General features: G+C 37.5%; 1 protein-coding gene across 2 annotated transcripts in view; it reads right to left on the minus strand.

Annotated features, from left to right (window-relative positions):
- The window catches only part of LOC145775129 (dynein beta chain, ciliary-like), a 58839-nt gene that overhangs the window by 26525 nt on the left and 10871 nt on the right, over positions 1-21443 (minus strand). For both annotated transcript variants that reach the window (XM_082586342.1, XM_082586343.1), the window contains exons 15-48: positions 20942-21010; positions 20599-20725; positions 20167-20313; positions 18950-19058; positions 18542-18645; positions 18126-18263; positions 17407-17544; positions 16692-16880; positions 16084-16221; positions 15839-15955; positions 15237-15380; positions 14652-14855; positions 12994-13110; positions 12455-12685; positions 11915-12058; positions 11587-11745; positions 11194-11316; positions 10606-10728; positions 9481-9706; positions 9027-9112; positions 8746-8877; positions 8352-8504; positions 7851-8015; positions 7328-7528; positions 6828-6988; positions 6084-6345; positions 5496-5642; positions 4911-5153; positions 4501-4656; positions 4309-4425; positions 3519-3779; positions 3184-3336; positions 933-1079; positions 358-503 (exon numbers count right to left, since the gene is read on the minus strand). In XM_082586342.1, the coding sequence (XP_082442468.1) occupies positions 358-503; positions 933-1079; positions 3184-3336; positions 3519-3779; positions 4309-4425; positions 4501-4656; positions 4911-5153; positions 5496-5642; positions 6084-6345; positions 6828-6988; positions 7328-7528; positions 7851-8015; positions 8352-8504; positions 8746-8877; positions 9027-9112; positions 9481-9706; positions 10606-10728; positions 11194-11316; positions 11587-11745; positions 11915-12058; positions 12455-12685; positions 12994-13110; positions 14652-14855; positions 15237-15380; positions 15839-15955; positions 16084-16221; positions 16692-16880; positions 17407-17544; positions 18126-18263; positions 18542-18645; positions 18950-19058; positions 20167-20313; positions 20599-20725; positions 20942-21010 (5277 nt within the window). The remainder of the gene's footprint in view (positions 1-357; positions 504-932; positions 1080-3183; positions 3337-3518; positions 3780-4308; positions 4426-4500; positions 4657-4910; positions 5154-5495; positions 5643-6083; positions 6346-6827; positions 6989-7327; positions 7529-7850; positions 8016-8351; positions 8505-8745; positions 8878-9026; positions 9113-9480; positions 9707-10605; positions 10729-11193; positions 11317-11586; positions 11746-11914; positions 12059-12454; positions 12686-12993; positions 13111-14651; positions 14856-15236; positions 15381-15838; positions 15956-16083; positions 16222-16691; positions 16881-17406; positions 17545-18125; positions 18264-18541; positions 18646-18949; positions 19059-20166; positions 20314-20598; positions 20726-20941; positions 21011-21443) is intronic.

Consider the following 21443-nt stretch of genomic DNA (forward strand, 5'->3'; position numbering starts at 1 on the left):
GTACTATTGTACTGTGAGTGAAAGGCACTTCATTCGTAAAAAGTAGTTTTGAGGTGAAATAAGCATGAATCTACCTTTTTTTGCATCTTTTTTAAAAAAACCCAATAAAACCCAAAAAAACCCGGGTTTTTTTAAAAAAAAACAGGCGGGTTGGGCTTTTTTAAAAAAACCCGGGTTTTTCTCAACCTTGTTATTTTCTAACAGGCTGATTCTTTTTTCCAACTTGCTGGCATCAAAATATAAAGTTAAGTAGCCTGATAACACTAACGCTAACAATTACGTTCAGTGCTATGCAACAAAGATGCTGTAAAAGTAAGGTCGTCATGGTGAAGTCTTAAAATAAAAGCAAATTCTGACCGGTAGTCGATGAGCTGATCGTGGAACATAGCTCCACCAAACGCCCAAATGCAAGCAAAGACGAAATACAACTCGTAGAGTTCTTTCGGGCAGTCTGGAGGTGTGTTCTCGGGGGTTAAGAGAACTTCAAGCAAGTAGCAAATCATCTGTTGAAAACATGATTTTTCAAATAATATTTCTGCGGTATCTGCGACAGAGTGCTAACTCGTAGGATATTTCTGGGTGAACTAGACTATAGACAAAAAATAGAGAAATATGGATACGGGGGTGCTTGTAGTTTTAAAAATATCGTGAAGGCTAAATGGCACTATGCACTATGCAGTAAATAGAAAAGGTATCACGCTAGATTATTGAATTCGACTTTAGGATGCTATGGGTGCGAACTGCTGTGCTCCACAACAATTGCATATTACTGGAATCTAACTTTAATACACCTTTTGCCACGCCAGTACTGCTTCATTAAAATTTTTGATTTCAAATAAAATCAAACATTTTAGTGGACAGCCTGGTGCTGACAGATACTTACAATTTCCTTTTTCAAAAAAGAATCGATCTTTACTCCTTGATAGCCCTACCTGTATCTTTGCACATTCCGGTATAGGAGTGATGGTCTTGAATCTAGTTCTCAAAGTGTCGATGCATATAGGAATGTATTTGTCAAAAAGGATCGTCAGGTTTGCTTTTTCCGATTGGACTTCTCGTTTGTCAATCCATGACGTCACCTGAAACGACAAAGTAATGCAATACTTCGCAAAATACCCCATGTAGTTAAACTGGTTGGTTTGTTTTTGAATCTTTAATCTTTATCCTCGGACTGACAGAGCCTTGATAGGTTATTCCTAGTAGTTTTGCATACTTGTAAACTGTAGACTCTGTAGAGGCTTTTGACGCAGGGCCGGTTGCCGAGATTAGCAGAGTGAAGTTTCCGATTGTTGAAGTGTAGTTGCCGGGGAATTATTCCATCCAATAGGTGCCGCTGAATGGAGAGCAGTCCTGAAATGCGTTGCTCAAGCGCACACCACAAGAGCCGAACCAGCGCCGCGGATTCTTAATCCGGGAGCGTACTCACTGAGCTAACGGGGAGGACTAACTGAAATAAATATGAAGAAAAACTTATTCTTTATTTTCACATTTCTGAATGAATTTGCTGTTGGTGAACTAAAAAAAAACTGCAATGATTAAAAACACTGGTGAATAATCTTCGAAGAGGAGCAATAAGATGAAGAGTTACAAAATTTCTAGTCAGCTCGGATTTCTGTAGTTTTGGTAGCCTATAGCCACAACAGCAAAGTTACAAAAGCATCCGACACATATTTGAATGCATAATATAGGGGAAAGGTGTGTATTTTGAACCCCTTAAAGAAAAATAAGCACAACTCAGCCAACTTCCGGTCAATGTGTATTATTTTTCACCCAGATACAGTCTAGGTACTTGCAAACCAGTGTAGAAAATATAAATCACATACAATAAAAAAATACAGAATAATTAAGCAATAAAAAATGTTCAAAAATGGTCCAAATTACACATATGGTGTGTATTTTGGACCATTGGGGTGTGTATTTTGGACCATTGGAGTATGTAATTTGAACTGAAGTTGCTTGAGGTATTCGCGATGAAATTTCTGGATGACGGTTCAAGAATCCCTTAAGCCAATCTTTTTCAGCCAGACCCTTTTCACTGTTGAAGCGGGTATTGATATTATTGGCAGACGCAATGTCATATGCAAGCTTTCTTAAGTCTATGGCCCCTAAACCATAAAATCTTGACTCCATTTCCAAAACATGTTTGACCAGTTGATCTTCAATATTTTCGGGAAGATCAAGTTGTCGACCAATGGCTTTTGACACTTGTGTAGCATATTTATTGGTAGCCTGTTATTGACATGTCTTAACACTACAGCTTTGGGAATTTTGAACTGACGCGATGCTGCATAGGTGAGATGACTGGTCCAAATTACACACTGTCATGCACTGTTAAAAATTACCAACTATGACTTCCACACTTGGTTACAAGTCTTGTAATTGAGCACAACATCTCCTTATAGGTTAAAGATAATACCAACATCATATCAGACTCAAACGTCATGCCAACAACGTCTCAGCGCTTAGCAACCAACTCCCCAAAATAACATCAGCATACCCAAAACCACAAATTCCAATCTCCCGTCCACGTTTCTAAACCTAATGAGTTGAGTTTTTCACATCCGGGCTATTATTATTTTTTCTTTCAAGCTGTTCAAAAATATTGAAAAAACGATTTTTATTTTTTGAGTTAGGGGCCTGGTCCAAATTACACACTGGTCCAAGTTACACCACTTTCCCCTACTGATCATATCAGTATAACCACTAACCAGGGCTTTCGTGTTAGATTCACACATGGCCACCTTGAGATGCGGCCTGATTTTTCACATTTTGCAGATTTTGATTACAGCTACTGCTAGTGTTTGACTGACATTTTCTGACATTATTTTACTTTTTACTGTCTCCAAATGATATAAAAGCTTTTTTGTCGCCTTGGGGAAGCAGTAGCAAATGAGAAAAAGTAAGTTGAAAAACGCCGAATCAGACTGTTATTGAAAAATTAACAGTCTGACTAAAATCTTCGAAATCAAATTTTCTTTGCTTTTCAACATCTGAGGATGTTAAAACCTATTGTATCATCTGTGGAAAACAGTAAAGAAAGCGTAATAATATAATTTTTAGAAAAATTTATTTAAACATTCGCCCAAAGTTAGAAAAATGTGGAAATTTCTGCAAAATGTGACAAATCAGGCCGTATCTTTAGGTGGCCATGATTCACACTATTTCTTGTACAATACCACTCACCACAGGATTCCATCCTAAATCAGCGGGGTTAAGATACAAGATGCCCGCTCTGGATACAGTCGCCGGTGTGGCTGTTCTCAAGTTGCTAATCTCAAACAGAAGTCGCATTGAAGCAGTGAGAGGAATTCTTTCATTACTTGCCAATGTCAGTACCTGTAAAAATGAGTCGGGTGAGTAAATGTTTTCATTTTTGTGGATTTCAGATAGACTACAGGTAGCAAATGGAATTTATTTCAAAAGACATTGGAAAAAACTTAAGACTTCCGCATTGTGCAAGGTTTTGTTATAATGTGATAGTTAATTAACTCAAAGCTCGTGAAAACGTATTTCCATGCCTTATTATCATCCATCACTGTATTCAAAGACTCGATCCACATAGGATCAATGTCGCCGTCCAGAACAATCCACTTTGGTCCGTTGTGCGTGATGTTCGATAGATCGCGCATGATGGTCGAGAAGAGCCCGTCCTTCCACTCCCTGGTTGCTGGGTTGATAATACCAAACAACTCGTCGTTGGTCACAGCTTTTGGGTTTAAATCCACCCAGACTGGGCGACGTTTTTCGTTTTGAAAACACTTCATGAGAGATTTCAAAACCTGTAAAAATTTCATTTTCTTTCAAACAACTTTTAAAAGCTTCAAGTGTCCAACACTTCAAGCTGAGGCAGCATAAAGAAGAAAAAGAAAACTTAACTCTTTCGAAGTTCTAAGCCTTAGCAGTAAGCATGCGTATAATGAGTAGACTTTTATTTATATGTAAATCGTATTTGAATTGTAAATTTTATTTAAATCGAATTTTATTAAATCATTGTTATGACTGTTATATCAATATTGTAGAATGTTCTATTTGAATAAGTAATAAGTATATTATTGGTATAGTCTACCCAATTCGTGTTCCCCAAACACGGCTGAGCAACAAGTCTATCCAATTCGATTATTGGTCGTTGAGGAACAAAATCCAAATCTTCCCAATTGCACTCAATTTGATTTTCATGGGAATAATATAAGCATAAAGTATTTCGAACTATGGTTGCATATAATACTATATTATACATGGTTACATAGTATTTAACTCTGGCATGCTGACCAGCTTTTACTGACAAAGGAATTATATGAATGTGCGAACCTGTGTTTTTCCCGTTCCAGCGTTTCCAATGACGAAAACCGAATGCCTGACAAAGAGCAGCTCGTTCAGTTGAACCAACTTCAGCACAAAATTGTCTTCTGCTTGGAGTTTTAAATCCTGCAAACAACGTACGTTGGCTTTTTGCATGAAGTAAAACAATGTTTAAAAGTGTAAAAGGAATGACATGCTTACTTGAACAGCCTGCTTACACATCTTCTCGAAGTCCAAATCTCTCTTTCTTGGCACATCCAAGGCAGGAAACAAGTCTCCAATGAGTCCCATGAACACAGGCATGTCGTCAGTCACTATCTTCGGAATGTTGAAATCTCTCAAAGCCCTCATTAGCACCTGTACCACAATAAACAGAAAATGAAAGTATTCGCTAACCTAAATTTAAGATTCACATGAAAATCGGCACGCAGGGTACCTATCTACCCAAACGGTCAACCCAGTGTCGCCCACGAGACCTAAAACGGTGAGCCACTGTCTACAGTTAGACATATAAATTGTAATATTTCCTATCTGAATAGAGAAGATCAACGTGACCTTCAATAAGTAGGAAACTATCCCACCAGTAAATAAACATTTTTTTGTATATCAACCTGTTCTTCCGGTCTCGTCTTGTCTCCTCTCTTCAAAGCACCGGCAACCACAAGCACAGACTTAATGGCTCTTAGTCCCCAATCATAGTGGTCTTGCTTGGACAGCAATTCTTTGCACAAAGTATAAAGAGTGATGAATTTTCTTGCTAACAACCGAGCTTCAGTAAAGCCTTCGGCCACCAACATGATTTCGCAGATCAACTCGAAGTCGGGGACCACCATGGCGCAAGGACGAAAAAGAGCCTGCAAAAAATAAAACTATAACAACACGAAATATGTTTTAATACAAGAATCGTAAATTGTTTGAGATTGCGCGTTTGAACCTGATGATCCACGAAAACGCAGACAAGTTGGCGTAATTGCTGGAAAATAGCACGTGAACGGATTTGGTGTTGCCAGTGCCAATGAATTATAATAGAAAGATATTCAAAACAGTGTTAAGTTGATCAACGATCATCTAAAGTGCTCGGGGCATCACAGCAACAATCTACCAGATTTCCACTGCAGCGTGGAATACGGTATGTTACTTCGGAGTGCCAAAAACAACAAGCCAAACAGAAGAATATTATTTAAAAGAAAAAACACCTTAAGATTTTCCGGTAGTTCGGTTCTCCCCGCATATCCAGGATTCATGGTGATGAAGATGCCAACCGTAGGTATCAAAGATATTTCTTCGCCTTGGAAGATGAATCGTTTCTTCTTGAAGCGAATCGCATCTTGTATCGACTTTACCTGAATAAAAACGTAGTTTTTCTGCTACCAGAAGGAAAGGAAGTTATTATTTGGTGTTCATTTCCATCGTTGCGCAAATGAACGACACAATGCAAAAAGGGTTGTAACATTTTGATTAAAACGCATAACAAATCGTACATGTATTTACTGGAAGAGCCAAGTGATTGCAAATTTTGGCAATTCTTTTCTGCAAAGAAAATCGTAAATCACCATGTCACTACCAAGAAAAAGTAGTAACTGATTGAACTTTAAGAGGTCTTCTACATTTGCCTTCGATGGCTTAGATCAGGGGTGACAAACCTTTTTGCGATGGCGGGCCACTTTGTCAATTACAGATGAGTTATCGGGTCACACAACTTTTTAATCCTAACCTACTATGAAATCTTTTAGAAGCGACAAAAGATATTTATTTATATTTAGATATTCAAAGCAACATTTTACCTGCACCGCAACCACAGAGAGCACTTCCACTGAAATACGATTAAACTCATCAAAACATCCCCAGGCCCCAGTTTGTGACAACCCCTTGTATATGTTGCCTACAGACTTGTAGTCCATTTGCTCTGAGCAGTTGAACACGTACACCATGATGCCAAGAGATCGGGCCAAATCTTTAGTTGTCTCTGTCTTGCCTGTACCGGCTGGACCAGCCGGGGCCCCACCCATGATAAGATGCAAGGACTGGGTCAAAGTGATGTAGCATCTAAAAAGATTGCATTGATAAGACGAAAGTCACTTTGTAAAAAATGCTATTATTTTTATCTCCAGTTTTATATCAATATTAATAATAAGTGTTTTATAGCCCTATAGCGCTGTATTCATCGTAAATATGCGTTGCTCTCAGCACTTTAGAAAGCAGACATTGTCAGCGCAATCGTATAATGGCGTAATCGAGCACATCGTTACATAAATACAAAATGGCGCAAAGTTTTGTAGCCCCGAAGTTTTAAACTTCTAATTGAAAGTTGTCAAAATCAGGTTTTATTAGGAAATGAGCTTTTAACAATTACAACATTCATAAACTGTAAATATGTTATTTCATCTTGATAAATTTGTGAAAGCTTTGTTTTGAAAACATCCGCAATTACTGCATGTTGAAACCGTAATTTTTTTATTTTTAGATCATAAACCTTGACTCCGAAAGTAACCACAATTAGTCAGACAAAATGTCAGCCTGACTTTTACCTGTCAGTGAGCGGTGTGATGACAAGCCTGGGTGTGTTACCGAGATACTCGTAGGAATACAAGAACTGGGCATCACAAATGTTAGCAAAGCAATGTTTCTTCTCGTCGTCCCATCTGTGCCTCAACTGAGATTGCCAAACAAATTCCAATGCGTGTTCGACCTAAGTCACGCTCAAGGCTTTAGATTGATTGCAAGAGATGAATTTTGCCATTTTATACCGTGAAGTTCAGAGACAAAAAAAAAAACATCACGATACCAGCACAACATCACAGTGCGACATAGGTAAAAAAAAAAAAAAAAAAACTTGGCCTATAAATAATCGTCATAGCACATGACTAGAGAACTGTGTTCCGAAAGCTGGTGCAATTCGCTAGTACCATAGAGAACTTGTAGCATCAGGCTAAAACATACTAGCTACATTGTGAAGTAAGCAACGATCATGCTGGTAGAAGAGAAACTCAATCTATTGCAATCATAAAGATATTCTACATAACCTTACTTTATGGTGGATCAGCTTTGACACAACGTCACGAGCGTGCACATCGATAGTGCAGATGGTCATGATCTTTTGACGATCGTTTACCGTCAGAGTACCAATCAAATGATTTATTAAAGTGTTCAGTTGTTGGACTTGCTTCTTGAAGTAATCCTTCAAGGCATTCTCGTAACCTTCCTCCAAACGAAGAAAGGCAATTCCAACCTAAAAATTATTAAAAACGTTACGCACCAAAGCTATTGGATAAATTGACCTTGGATCGATGCTGAGAAAATAGTTATTTTAGTCATACAATTTTTTTCCAGTTTTCTAGGATAATCTTCAATCATAAGTTTTTTTGTACTTTCATCATCATCCGAATTCGGTTTTGTCCCCACTAGTGGAGGTGGCAATTTTTCCCTTGCAGCGATTGCCTTCACTCCTATTCTCCATCTCGATTTTTCCACCGGATCTTCATCATTTACCTATTTATCGCATTTACTTTACCTTCTGCTAATGTCTATTTCAATTCCTTTACGACGCTTACCTCACTGGACCACCAGACTTGCGTGGTGGTCAGAGCAACTTGAGCTGGATAATCAAAGAGCCACTGATCTCTTGGTTTCTCTTCGTAAGTGACCACGGCTTCCTCCAGTTCGTTGCGGACGGTATTGCGCATGGAATCCATGACACGGTTTAACCATATCTCGACCTATGGAAAGACGACAAGAGTACTTCAATAGGTATTTATTGCAAAAAGAGAACTGTGATTTTTGTAGAGAAGTTATACTTTGTTGAAGCATAAAGGCACAAGATCAAGCAACAACACGGCATTTATAATGTTAAAAAACAAAATAGAAGTGCAAACGTTTTTTTACTTTGCCTCAAACCATCTTTGGGCATTTGAAAGAATAAATTTACAATGCACAGAAACAAGAAATTGTATTGGTAAGATTATGTCACAAGACAAAATTCCAACAGAAGAAACCGTAGATTCCAACCATGTTTTGATACACTGCTTTCAATAAGCCGCAAAATAAGGACCTACCTGGCCGGTGCAAGAGCATTGATCGTGGAAAGCAACGTATTCGCTTTCCCCGCTGAACATCCCTAAGCCCACCTTAGTTGGGTTACCCTCTTCGTCTTCCTCAAACTTCAATTTGGACATGTTGTCGAAGAGCTTCGCCAAGTGGCGACAGACCTTTAAACAAACAGCAGACCACGTCAAATCAAGGTCAAAAGCATAAAGCGCGTGAAAATAGTAACGTTTCGTTGCGTTCGACTAAACAAAAAAGTTATTGTTTTTTGGGGATACAATAATATCGTTTGTCATCTTCGCCGCTACGACTGTGGGTTGTCAGACTTTTTTTCTCATTCTTACTACAAAGCAATGGAAAAGTAGCCTAACCGAAAGTACGCTTAATATTGAATAGGCTGCTCACTTCGACTGGGTTGTTCCCGTTGGAAAGAATGTCCAACAAGTCACTCGATGAAACGAAGTAGAATCTCGGAAACGCAAGACGCTTCGTTTCAAGGTATTCGGCTAATGCCTTCTCGCACAAAGTCAATTTGCTCTGAATAATATTTATTAGTTAATGAAAATAAGACTGGATCTATTCTGGTAGCAGACTAGGAGAATTCTGACACTGAAGTTGAAGAAACAAAACGAATCGTACATTTAAAAGGAACAATGTCAGTTCTTTTTTTAATGATGTAAAATCACCTGCAGTCCTTCCAACCTTTCGAACAAACCTTTCTTGTTCGTGGCTTCAACAACATTGGGGGTTTTCACGGCATCCGCCATTATTTCTGTCAATTAAGCAATTAAGCAACTAACTGTAAAGTGCCCAGTTGTTTGTTATTCGTAAGCAAACTTGTTTTTATTGATTATTATCACTGCGCTGTCCCTGTCAATATATTAAATTTTGGAAATTCCGATAATAATGCGTGTTTTTGTATAACGCTGTATCCATTGATAATATGCGTTGCTCCTCAGCGCTTTACAAAGCAGACAGAGTCAATTGCAGCCGTATAGAGGCACAGCCGAGTAAAGTTTTTTAGACGGTGACATCACTTTACAAACTACATTTCGCTGTGACAAGTTCAGAAATGACCTCATATTTATAACAAAAAGCGTTATTTAATTTTACATGCAATATTATTCTTGAAAAATAAACCTTTAAAATCAGAATCAATCCCATCAAATCTTTTGGAATCTTCCGGAAGTTGTGCTCTGATGTCCTCAGAACCGATGAAAATACTTTCAAGATGAGACCAAGTTCTCTGCACCTCATGCCACATGGTAAGGACAGAATCAGCTGTTGATAATTTCTGAACCCATCCTGAAACTTCCTCAAGGAAATGAGCGATGTACTTGGAGGTCATCAAGTTTTGAAGTTGAACCTTCCATGCAAGAATTTATCGTTGAAAAAACATTTACTTTTTGTCCATGATTAACCAAGCTACGTGAAAGTGTTTAAAAGTCAACACAAGTGTCCTAATTTGTATGAAGTTATTTTTAGATTTGTTCAAACACATAAAAGGGTTATAAATGAGCATTAAATTTATAATTAAAATTATAGTTGAGCCATAGAGAAATAAAACATAGTAATTTTAGCGGGTTTAGCATACTTTATTTCACACAAAATATCTTATAATTAAATTAAAATAAACTCAAACGTTTTCGACACGTACGTGTGTCCTCATCAGGAATTAAATCTGCAATACATAAAATGAAAAACCGTAAGATAAATTTGACTATGCACTGTAACTGTAACGACACTCTGGACTGAAAGCACAAACTGAACAAATGATCTGATTTTCAGACTAAGATCATGGAAGCCTTAAGAATCAAACGTAACAATCCATCTCTCAACCGGCAGTTATTCGCCTGTGGCTCATCGTTCCTTTTGTGTGTGTTCTAATTGTTTTGTCCAATGCCTGTAGTCTACATCTCATGTGATCTGTTTCCCACCGCATAATTTACTCGCAATCATTCTCGTATCATTTGTTCAGTTTGTGCTTTCAGTCCAGAGTGTCGTTACAGTTACAGTGCATAGTCAAATTTATCTTACGATTTTTCATTTTATATGTTGCAGATTTAATTCCTGATGAGGACACACGTACGTGTCGAAAACGTTTGAGTTCATTTTATTTTAATTATAAGATATTTTTTGTGAAATAAAGTATGCTAAACCCGCTAAAGTTACTATGTTTTATTTCTCTATGGTTCAACAAAGCAAACTCTCTACCAAAGCTTTAAAATTATAGTTGTAGCGGAATTCCTAAACCAGCGGAAGTACCTGATTATCTTCCAGTGTTTCCACGAGCTCTTCGTTACTTTTGATAAGAGGGCTTTTCGTGCGATGATGGGTTTCGTATTCGAAATCCATGCTTGCCCAGATGATGTCCAGCTCTCGCAAGGTCTGTTGAAACACAGCGACGATAAACCAAATGTATCTTGTAAATGAATATGCTGGTATGCTGTCTCATGGCTTGATTCATCACAAGTTCCAATGGAAAAACTTACTTCATAATATACCGCTGGGTCTTCAGAGGAATACTGATTTTTACAATTAATTGATTGATCTAGTCTATAAGAAATGGAGTAGGCAAAAATTCATCGCATGACAGAATAACTACACGCCTAGTCAAGCCGGTGCAAGAGAGAAGCCCAATTACAAATCCAAAGACCTTGAATATGCATTGCATTGAAATATGCATTGCATAATGCATTGTCCTTGAATATAGAACTGATTTAGTGGTTACATTTGCGGAATTGCACAAAAGCAAAAGAAAGTCTTCTATGATCTGCGTGTTGATAAAAAATAACTTTTTCTTGTGCAGTTGATTATGATTAAAATACGTTAAACTGAGGTAAAACATGTCACCTTTTCCATGCCCATTTCCTTCACTGCTTTATCAACTATTTCACGGACTTCTTCCTCAAATTGATGCAAGTTGAGTTGCAGCAAATCTGCCAATGTTGTCGCCTCGTTCATTGTAAATCGGACCTGCAGAATGACATCGCAATAACAAACGATCCAGTTGATCTCATGAATCAAACTAGGTTGCCAACTAGAGTTTTTTGTTGTGAAAAACAGCGTTAGTTCTCATTCTTGACTCTTGAGCAAAACAGTAAAAACAAAGCATGTTAAACATAGCAAAAGATGTAAAGTCACTGCCTGGACAATGTGATCAATCGTATCAAGTGTAACAAAGTGGCAAAACCAAAGTAAAATGATGCTTATAGATTTCAACTCGTTCCATACGCAGTTACCCACCTTAGTCGCTTGCATGAGTTCGTGCCAATGTCGGTCACGAATCGCTGGGTTTTGTAACTCTCCGACCGCTCTCAATGACGTCATCATGTTCTTAACCATGGCGTCCAATCCACTGAAGACATCCCAAGCCCTCGCCTCTTTATCCAGGGTACGGATATCCTGAAATAGAAGTGAAAAAAATTAAAGACCATGTGTGCCTTAACACGATAATTCTGATAACAAATCAAATCTTTTTTTGGAAGCTGATATTGATAAATTAGATTTGGCATCGCACAGACTTCACACATGCATTGCAATGTGATCAAAGGAACTATTTTCAACTGCTCACCTTAGCAAAGCGTTTGCAATCGATGTCCATCTGCTCCACATTGATGTCCGCCCAAAGCGTGGTCTTCCATGCATCTGTGCTTGTACGCACAAGGATGACAAGATCCCACACGCGTTTGCATAAAACAACTTCTCGCCGACAAGCCTGGAAAATAGATCACAATGTTTTCGGCAATAACACTATTTCCTAGTACCAACAATTTCATCAAAATGCGGAATTTAAAACACCTGTAGACAAAAGTCGTAGCATACGTCCAAGAAAAGTGATTATGACCATGATAAAGAATGATTTTTTTTCCAATTAGGTGATATGCGAAGTGATAAAAATTATTTCTTGTTTTTTGTTGTTTCAGTATAGGCCAATGTTTAAAAATGTGACATATAGCCTACCTGTACAGTGAATCGTTCGCTCGCAAAAACAATGGGCAATAAGGTATTACTTTGGTGTCAACTGCGTCCGGTTCACCTAATGGTCGAATGCACTTTAATCTGCATGTGATAAAACCAATGTCACCAATTACATAAAATGACTAGTTCTCACCTTCAACTGCTTGTAGTCCGGAACGTTAACTTCAAACAAGCCAGCCGACTCGTACAAAGCGTTCATTTCTGTCTCGAGTGCAAATATTTCAGCTTGCATTGAGTCGAGGCAAGGATAGGGATGATGGCAGTGAAACTTAAACGTATGCTCCTTGCGAAACTTTTCTCGGTATTCATGCTGCTTCACGTCAAAGCTGGTGCACTTACGCCGGATGATAGAAACCTCATTCGCCTGTGACAAACAAAGATTTTTTTTCAGAGGCCTTTAACGAGGCAGTAGGTATGTGCTGTTGTAGTTTATCTATCAAACGTACATCAGTTCAGTGTGAACGAAATTATCCGACAGAAGACCTCAGAATCAAATATTTCAAGAGGATACAAAACCCAACTAAGCTTATTAAGTGGGCAATTCAATAGATGAGTTTTCAATTTATTTTCATGGTTCTTTAGCATAAGACCAGCATTCTGTAATCCTCGTATCAGGGTCCAACATATTTGCCCTGACGGCTTTGTTTCTGACAATTTGTGTACCGTACTTACCTGAAGCGGAGCAACAGACTGTTTCACTGTAACAGCCAGCTTCTTGGTGTTGTTCCACTGCTCTGGTAATTCTTGGAGCTGCAAGTGCACTTCTTCGGACATTTCTTGTTCGTACACCTGCGAGTGAAATAAATGATAGAAGAGTATTTTCACAATATAAAATGTCAATAGATATTTTAAGTGAGAAATTTTGTGTTCAACTAGTTGAAGTAAGCCTAATACGTGAAATCAAGCAGATATTGATGGATAACCTATGTTTGAGCCATCAACTCGATTACACAAAACGCCTTTTTACTCCTGCAAGATATTTCGCTTAGAGGTTCTTAACCAGGGGTACGCGTAGCACCAAAGGAGGAATACGAGAAACGATGCCAGGCTAAAGGCTTGTATTTAGGCATATTTACGAAGAAATGAATTACCAGTAGCACGGCCTACTAGAACACGGCCAAATATGTTGCTATTTGAGGAAATTTCTAAGAGTCTGAATTGTTATAAGCATAGCTATGACAAACCTGTCATCTTCCCATTTCCAAAAGTAAGTAAAATGAGCAATATTTGTATCTAGACATATTATTGGCTTGTTTTACCAGAGATTAGATACGTATGTTAAGCACAACTTATGCAATAATAATGTAAAATATGTAAAAATTTTCCAACTCCATCCTGGAGGTAGTCTCATCATAAAGTCGTTAGGTTTTTTGTATAGCAGGATTTTTTGCCAATAGCCACATTTTACTTGCAAAATTAAACTTGGTGGAAAACAAAACAAACTAAAATTTAAATTAGGACATCAAATGAACCGCTTACAACACAGAATTCAGAAAAAATCCTTGATATTTTAAATGAAACATGCAATTTCACCAAAAGCAACACACCAAACGATACTATCTCCAGGTTGCAGTTGAAAAATCTTACATATTTTACATTGTTATTGCATAAGTTGTGCTTAACATACATACCTAATCTCCGGTTAAGCAAGCCAAACATATGTCTAGGTACAAATATTGCTTATTTTACTAACTTCTGGAAATGGGAAGATGACAGGTTTGTCATAGCTATGATTGTAACAATTCAGACTCTTAGAAATTTCCTCAAATAGCAACATATTTGGCCGTGTTCTAGTAGGCCGTGCCAGTAGCCTAAATCTGAATCCATTATGACCATTTATTGTTCACAAATGTTCTAAACTTCATAATCCAATTATATTTTAAGATCTACTCTACTTGATGTACCAAAATGTTACTGTGGCTTGACAGTCAGCTTTGTTGCCGGTATTGGGATAGTTTGATTTTATACCATGAATAATGAATATGTAGACAAGGGGTACGAGAAAATTTCATGAAATCCCATGGGGTATAGCCTACGAGCACAAAACAGCTTAAGAAACTCTCTTAACTGATGCTGGCTTACAGAATTTTTTATTTGTTAGCTATTAAATAAAGTAAAAATTTAGGTGTATAGTTTTGAATACTGGCACTTGAGCTTGTGAATATTCTTTAGATCTTGCAGGTTACTGCAACGTAGGCCATGGTAAGAAAAATGGTGTGTTAAGCTTATTGCAGGAAATGACCGGCTAAACAAATAGGTATCATCAATTTCTCTATAACATTTTTCTATAAATTTGGCTGAACATAAAGAAACAAACAAACAGAACAAACCTTCAATAACTCTATTGTCTGCTTTATGGGCTCAAACATAACATCTGTGGCATCAGAGCGCTCTCTCACAGCCATGAGATGGCCCATACATTCTACCAAGCCATTGTAGTCGCCTTCTTCAACTGTGTTGCATAGGCCCACGTCGGCGACAGCAATAAAATTCTTCAAGTCTGACAGACTGGACTCCACGTGATTGATGAGATGCTGACAATGAACAAGCGTTGATCACCGGTCAGTTTTTTCAAGCAAGACAACGCACGGGGTCAGAAAATGTGACTACAGATGAAAGCCAAAAGATTTTTAAAACTACTTCAGTTCAGTTTGTTTTCATTTCTGACCAAGCTGAACAAAAAACAATATATGCTACACATAGCAGAGGTCTACAAAAAGGTAAAAGCTACTTTAAACGCAAACGAGTGATGTTGTTGATGACGATATAGCGCGTCGTTTGTTGTTATCTTGTCTTCACGGTGGCAAAATCATTAACAAAAACTGACATTGTGGTAATTATTTGACTGAGGCCTAGTAGAAACAACTTGTGTTGCTGCAACTGGTTAAACTAATGAAAACTCAGATTGCACGTACTTCTTTGAACATGTAACTCCATCTTTTCACGATATTGAGCAAAGCTTGCTTAAACGGCTTTACTTGGACCAGAAACCAGCCGTCAAAAACGTTGAATGGCTTGACGCTGTCTATCACCAGGTACTGGTTCTCATACGAATCGATCTGTGATTACAACGAAGAAGGCATACAAGAAAGACCATGCACATGTGAGGTCTAATCAAACGAAATTATTATTAATTAGCTGCCTTCCATTGATAGTTATACACAACAGCACTATAACAGCATCATCGCATTAGCATTTGACGCAGAAACGTTAACACGCAACAAGTTATTTTGTGCTTAACCGATATATTCCTGAATCCGAGTTCTTTGTTCATTTTTTCAAGTTAGATCTAGATAAGAGTAACTTGAAACAAGGGAATGTTATTTTTTTTAATATTTTTTTTTTTATGAAATATGAGTGATTTTAATTCTGTCAGTTTAAACTGACGCTAGGAGGATAGGGTTAAACCAGCCTGGCATTTGCAAAGTGAGATGTAAAAATATCCCAGTTTGGCATGAAGCAAGACTTGACAACTTGACAAGTTGTTCGAAAAAAGAATTTGTTTTTTCAAATATACCTGTTGTTTGAACTGTTGAAGAGTAGGAGGAGTCTCAGGAACGCCGTCTTCGGGATGCGCTTCCACTTCCTCCGCAGTGAGGATGTGCCCGTACGTGAGAAACTGTCTCATAAATTCCTGCAAAATAGATTTTAGCAATAGATTAGTCAGTTGACATTGTGGCAGTAGACTTCTTGTTCAGTGACGTAAAGATCTGCCCTCAGTTTGATTTTGGTTGAGGGTTAGGTTTTTATTTCGGTACACACCTGACGGTCATCAGTCCACAGATGACGATACTCTAAAAATCCTTGGGAATAAGTGATGGCTTTATCCATGATATCGCGTACTCTGTGGATCAAGTCGTTCCTCATCCCGGCCAATTCTGCCATGTCATCCATGTCCGGCTAACAAAAGATCGATTTATTTTGAAAAGTGTCACAAAAGAAATTACCATCGTGATTGGTTCAATAACTTCCAACGACGTGCAACAAAATACGTTATAATTTTATAAAAGTTTCAAGATTCTTACGGCTTTGTAACCCTGTGCAAAACAAGTGCCACCTACAACTTACCTTGGCCAACAGAAAGTCTAACACTGTAAATAAAGTTAATAAATGTTTGTTCTGTAACTCAAATGGGCAAGCCTAAAACAAATCTTGCAAAAAAGCGACAAATATAGACGAGTCAAGCTAAGCACTTAAATACAAAATAAAATAAAAAACTACTGTCAAGTTTGTGTTACAAATGACCAGCCTGAATCGTCAATGCTATCAGCATTCGGGAATGTAAGCTTATACGCTTTAGACTAGTTCGTGACTTTGAGGGGTACCAGTGCTACACAAAACCAAAAGTGACAATTGGAGTTTCAGCTAACCTGGTAGGTTGCGTGATCGCTTTTGGTCGCCACGCGAGGCACAAGTGAGCTCATTTTATACACATCAACCAACAAGCCTTCGATGAGTTCTAAAAATCCATCCGGTACACCTTCAAGCAGCGAAGGCTGGAAAACCATCTCGGGGATTTGAAGCTCGAGTTCAGCGATAAAGAGAGGTTGTGAATCGGCCTGAAAAATAATTTGCCAAGTTATTGATTTGACATCTTGTTAACGTTGGTTTACTGCAAACGATGGATCGTATGGAAAGTTGAGTTTATCATCTCCGTGACAGCACACCATTGAAAGCTACTGGAACTGGAAATTAGGAAATCTAACCAAAAAAGAGCCCAAAAATGTAGACACAAAACTCACATTCAGCAACGTTTCGAAAACTAAACTGTTTTCATCTTCTGTGCTATTGCATGAAAACAGCACAAACGTGTTCCATGGTGGGTGGTCAATACATCATGCGGTCACAATAGGTAAAAGTTGCCTTGTTAATAACGCAGCAACAGTTTACCAGCTCCATTTTTAGAAAGAAATCGATTTCGTTAAACTGTTGCAGCATCGTCAGTCTCATAAAGTCCACAGTAAGGATACTTCTGATATAGCCTACTAAGCCTACATGATTCTCTGCTGCTATTATTCTTTGTGGCGTCGACTGATGATAGACATAAAATCGATGTAGAAAACATCAATCAATCAAGAAGCAAACCTCGGTGTTCTCAATGAAGTAATTCAAAGAACAGTAGATGCAATTAAAGAACCCTTCAATGACCATTTCGTCGATGTAGCTGATGTAGTTTTGCCATATTTCACTTTCGATGCTCGCGCCAAAATACGACAAATTCTCCTGTTGCAAAAAAATACAAATTTTAATGCGATGGTCAAAAATTGGCTTCTTATGCTTACCTTCAGTTCATTGTAGTTTGCTTTTATTTCTGACGATCACAATGAAAAACAATATATGCCAAAAATAGCAGAGGTCTAGAAAAAGGTAGAAGCGACAAAACGCGGACGTTATAACGTGCATGATACCAAAGCAGGACAATCAGTATTAAATATGGCACGATCGCAACAGCTGCAATGATGTTTCCTTTTGTAAATTAAACTTTTCTGTAAATTAAGTAATGCTTTCGGAAGACGTTGCTGGCTTTTCGGGATGTACGCTCGGCGCCTCACACAAAAAGTTATGAAATGTATTTGAAGTAGGCCTACGTTTAATGTATAGCTCACGAAATCTAGCTCATTACTAGACTGCATAGTGCATACACATACACAGGCAACACAGCCAGTAAATGCCCTTTATTCCACTACTTGAACACTTGCTGACGCTGAATCTATGTACAAATTACTGATTGGCTTGTTGGGTGGTGGTGCTCTACTGATAATAAATTTTTACTGCGACAACAATCTTCGACTCGCGTAACAAACCTGTATGAATCGATGAATTTTCACACCATCTTCAGTGATGGCGTTATACCGTTTGGTAATCCTTTCTTTACGGTCTTCTAGATTCAAGATGGCAGCCGCGTTCCCTTTACGTTCAAACAGTGGTGTTTCGCTCCATGTCTGTATTTCAGATTAGTCGGTTAGTTTAAAGAAATGAAGTTATTTCACATCAATGTGTTTATTTAATAGCATTTTCGTGATAAATCAATAAATAAGCTAACTCATCCACGTAAGCATTGCATAACTACAACGGCATAATCACCAAGAGGTTAGTTTAGCCATTAAAAAAAGTTGTGGCATCTACGGTATCCTTAAGCTTTATTAGAGAATGATGATGATAAAATCTATTTATAGCAACATTGCAACAACTTATCATTAACAAACATTGCATTTCTCACCTTCATAATACTTTCAATCTTTTCCACATTAATTTTAGTTTTCTGTACTCGAATTTGTAAATCGTGGACTTTATCTCGGGCTGCTTGTATGTACTCCCATATACCTGCAAGATAGACCGTAAAGCCAATTGTTGGACCGGCATTATAGTTAATAACTCATTAATTGCAAAAACTCTTGGATTGTGTGACGGTTAAGTCATGTAATAAATCAACGCTGAGTTCATAACAACAACAACATACAAAAATAATAATTAATCTAAAAAAGAATTTTATCATAAGCCAACGCTCGGTCTATATTGAAACTTTTTGGTAACTGCTGTAGTCAAAACAAGTTTCACAGACCTACACTGTCTTCGACTTTTCATGCTATGACATTTTTGTCTTTACAATCTATAAACCTAATCGAACCTGTCGACTCCCAGCTCAGTTCGGTTTCTGCAGCTAGTAGCACAGCATCAATCTCAGCAAGCTGACCTTCGACCAATGGAAATTCAACATCCAACACTGAACTGCGAACCTGTTAAGGTTAAACACAAAAGCTTTATAATTATTTGAACACAGCAAGCTAAGGTTAGGGAATTAGGGATACAAAAATCTTAAACTGTCATCAACCAAGCCATCAAAAAGCGTGTTTCTAGGGAGTTTACAAGGTTTTCACTGACAAAACTTTGCCAAAATTGTTCCAGAAATGCACCGATGATGAATACTGAATAGTCTCTGACCATACACCGTAGCCTACAATCGTTCAAACGTCTTCAAACGAGCAAAACCAAACAGAACCACTTTTGAACCATCGGTGTAGGAACTGGCCATGCGGTCAAACTTTTCAACTTATCGAGGATTTTAGTAAGTTTGATAAAAACTTGGTCAAGAAATTTCAACATGTTTTATAAATTTTATTGATTGGACTTCTTTTGGTTTCTTGCATGCTCGAGATTGTGTTCTGCTATTGAATTAAACACTAAACAGCCTACATAGGCCAAAAACGTTTAGCCTAAGTGTATTCAACTAAAATTGTACATGTGTTAGTTTGGAATAATTTTTTCCTCTGCTTTTCAAGGGATTTTTCTAAAAAATTTAGCACACTTAAACTTCTGTTTAGTTGTTTTTCTCAAATAATCAAAACTGTGGTATAATAATAATAAAAGCAGTGTTTTAAAAATGTACGAAGTTCATTCATGTTCAGCCGAAACTGTGCATCTTTTAGCTTGTAAGACTTCAGAAATAATGTTAACACAAAATTTTAGACTTTTGTGTAGTTTCTAAAAATAATCAAAATTGTAGCCTAATAATAATAAACCTAGTAGCGGGTACATAAAAAATAATTATAATAATGTGGTAAAGCAGTTGACAAAGTAAATTTGTATGCTAGGCTACTTGTAGTAGCGGCAAAGTTTAAAAAAGTGTAGAATTTGTCGCAAAAAATTATTTGAGCACAATTGAGTATTTACACTTCGGCAAGAATTCTTTCGTACCCTCAAAAACTAATCCTGTCCCACATCTATTCTAGATGGCAAATCAATCGTTTTTTACATTGATTTAACGTTTGCAGACGTAAAATCAGTGCAAAAAACGATTCATTTAGTTGCTGTGTGGGATGTTTTGAACCATTTTAAAATTCTTACCTCGTTATACCAAGCCACTGTGAGGTTGAGATTTGCAACATAGTTTCTGAACATTTCGTGGCTTTCAAAAAGGCTAGTGGCAACATCCGGGATATCGCTTCTGTCCAGATATTTCAAGTAACGCACTTCACGCAGCACAGCCACAAGCTGTGTGAATTAAACATTGTTGAAAAGAAGTCGTAGCAACGACCTTAGTACAAGGAAAAACGGACAACTGCATTTGGCACATGAACATAATTTTAAATATTAGTTTTCCAAAGCCGAACCCCTGTCGTAACCTCACGTTTGTTTCATTTTATTTTTTGCTTTTTTTAAATATTTAAATTATTCAATTTTTCTAAAACTATGTTGACGACAATCACACCAGAAATAGCTCTCTGACGACATAAAGTTCAACGCAAAGAAACAACATCTTGTTTGCAAGTGAATCACCTGCGGGTCAAAGTTGACAGAAATAAGCTGAGTTTCAGAGTTTCGTTTCAACAAAGCTTGACAAAGATTGAATTTACACTTTTCTTCAATGCCTGTTATCCATTGTTTGTATATATCGTGTTGATAGCTAAAATAAGGACAAAATTGATTACATTTCAATCTACAACGAAAAGCTATCATAGCATATTGGAATACTTGATGAATCCTTTTCATATCGCAATTACTTTGCTTGGAGGTTAAGAGATTGCAAAAAATCAAAAGTAGAGTGCAAAACATTGCTGCAGAAATACTTGTCCAAAAATTTAGAAAATTGTCTGCTGCAAACAATTAAATTTTTGCTTACTCATTGATAAGTTCGACCATCTGTTCCTGCTTTTTGAATACCAAAGCACATTCTTCAGATTCAAAGCAACTGTAAACCAGAATAAAAAGGTTAAGAATGCTTTCAATGAGAAACTAGATGCTCGCTTCAAAATACAACTGATTGTACTCATCCTATTGATAACTTTAAAAAAAAACATAATATAGAGAAATTAAAGCAATGACGTAATCTATCCATCCATTTATACGGATTAACGCCTCTTGATTCCCGTATTGCGAGGGTTGGACGCCAACGAATGTCTACTTTGTCAAATAGCATTTCTATACCACCCGGTCCTGAGGGTCAACCGAAACAAAATCAACGTAGATGTTGTAAATTAACTCGTTCATATGAATGTAGACTTATTTTAAAAGGACATTTCTATTATAGTTTTTTAAGCGACTAAGACTCACATTTAAGACTGCACTTTTCCAATTCTAGTTTAACCCAGAATCTTCATACAAGAAACCGGTTTGCGATCAAA

The sequence above is a fragment of the Aplidium turbinatum genome, chromosome 8, assembly GCF_918807975.1.
Source record: "Aplidium turbinatum chromosome 8, kaAplTurb1.1, whole genome shotgun sequence".
NCBI classification, from domain to species: Eukaryota; Metazoa; Chordata; class Ascidiacea; order Aplousobranchia; family Polyclinidae; genus Aplidium; species Aplidium turbinatum.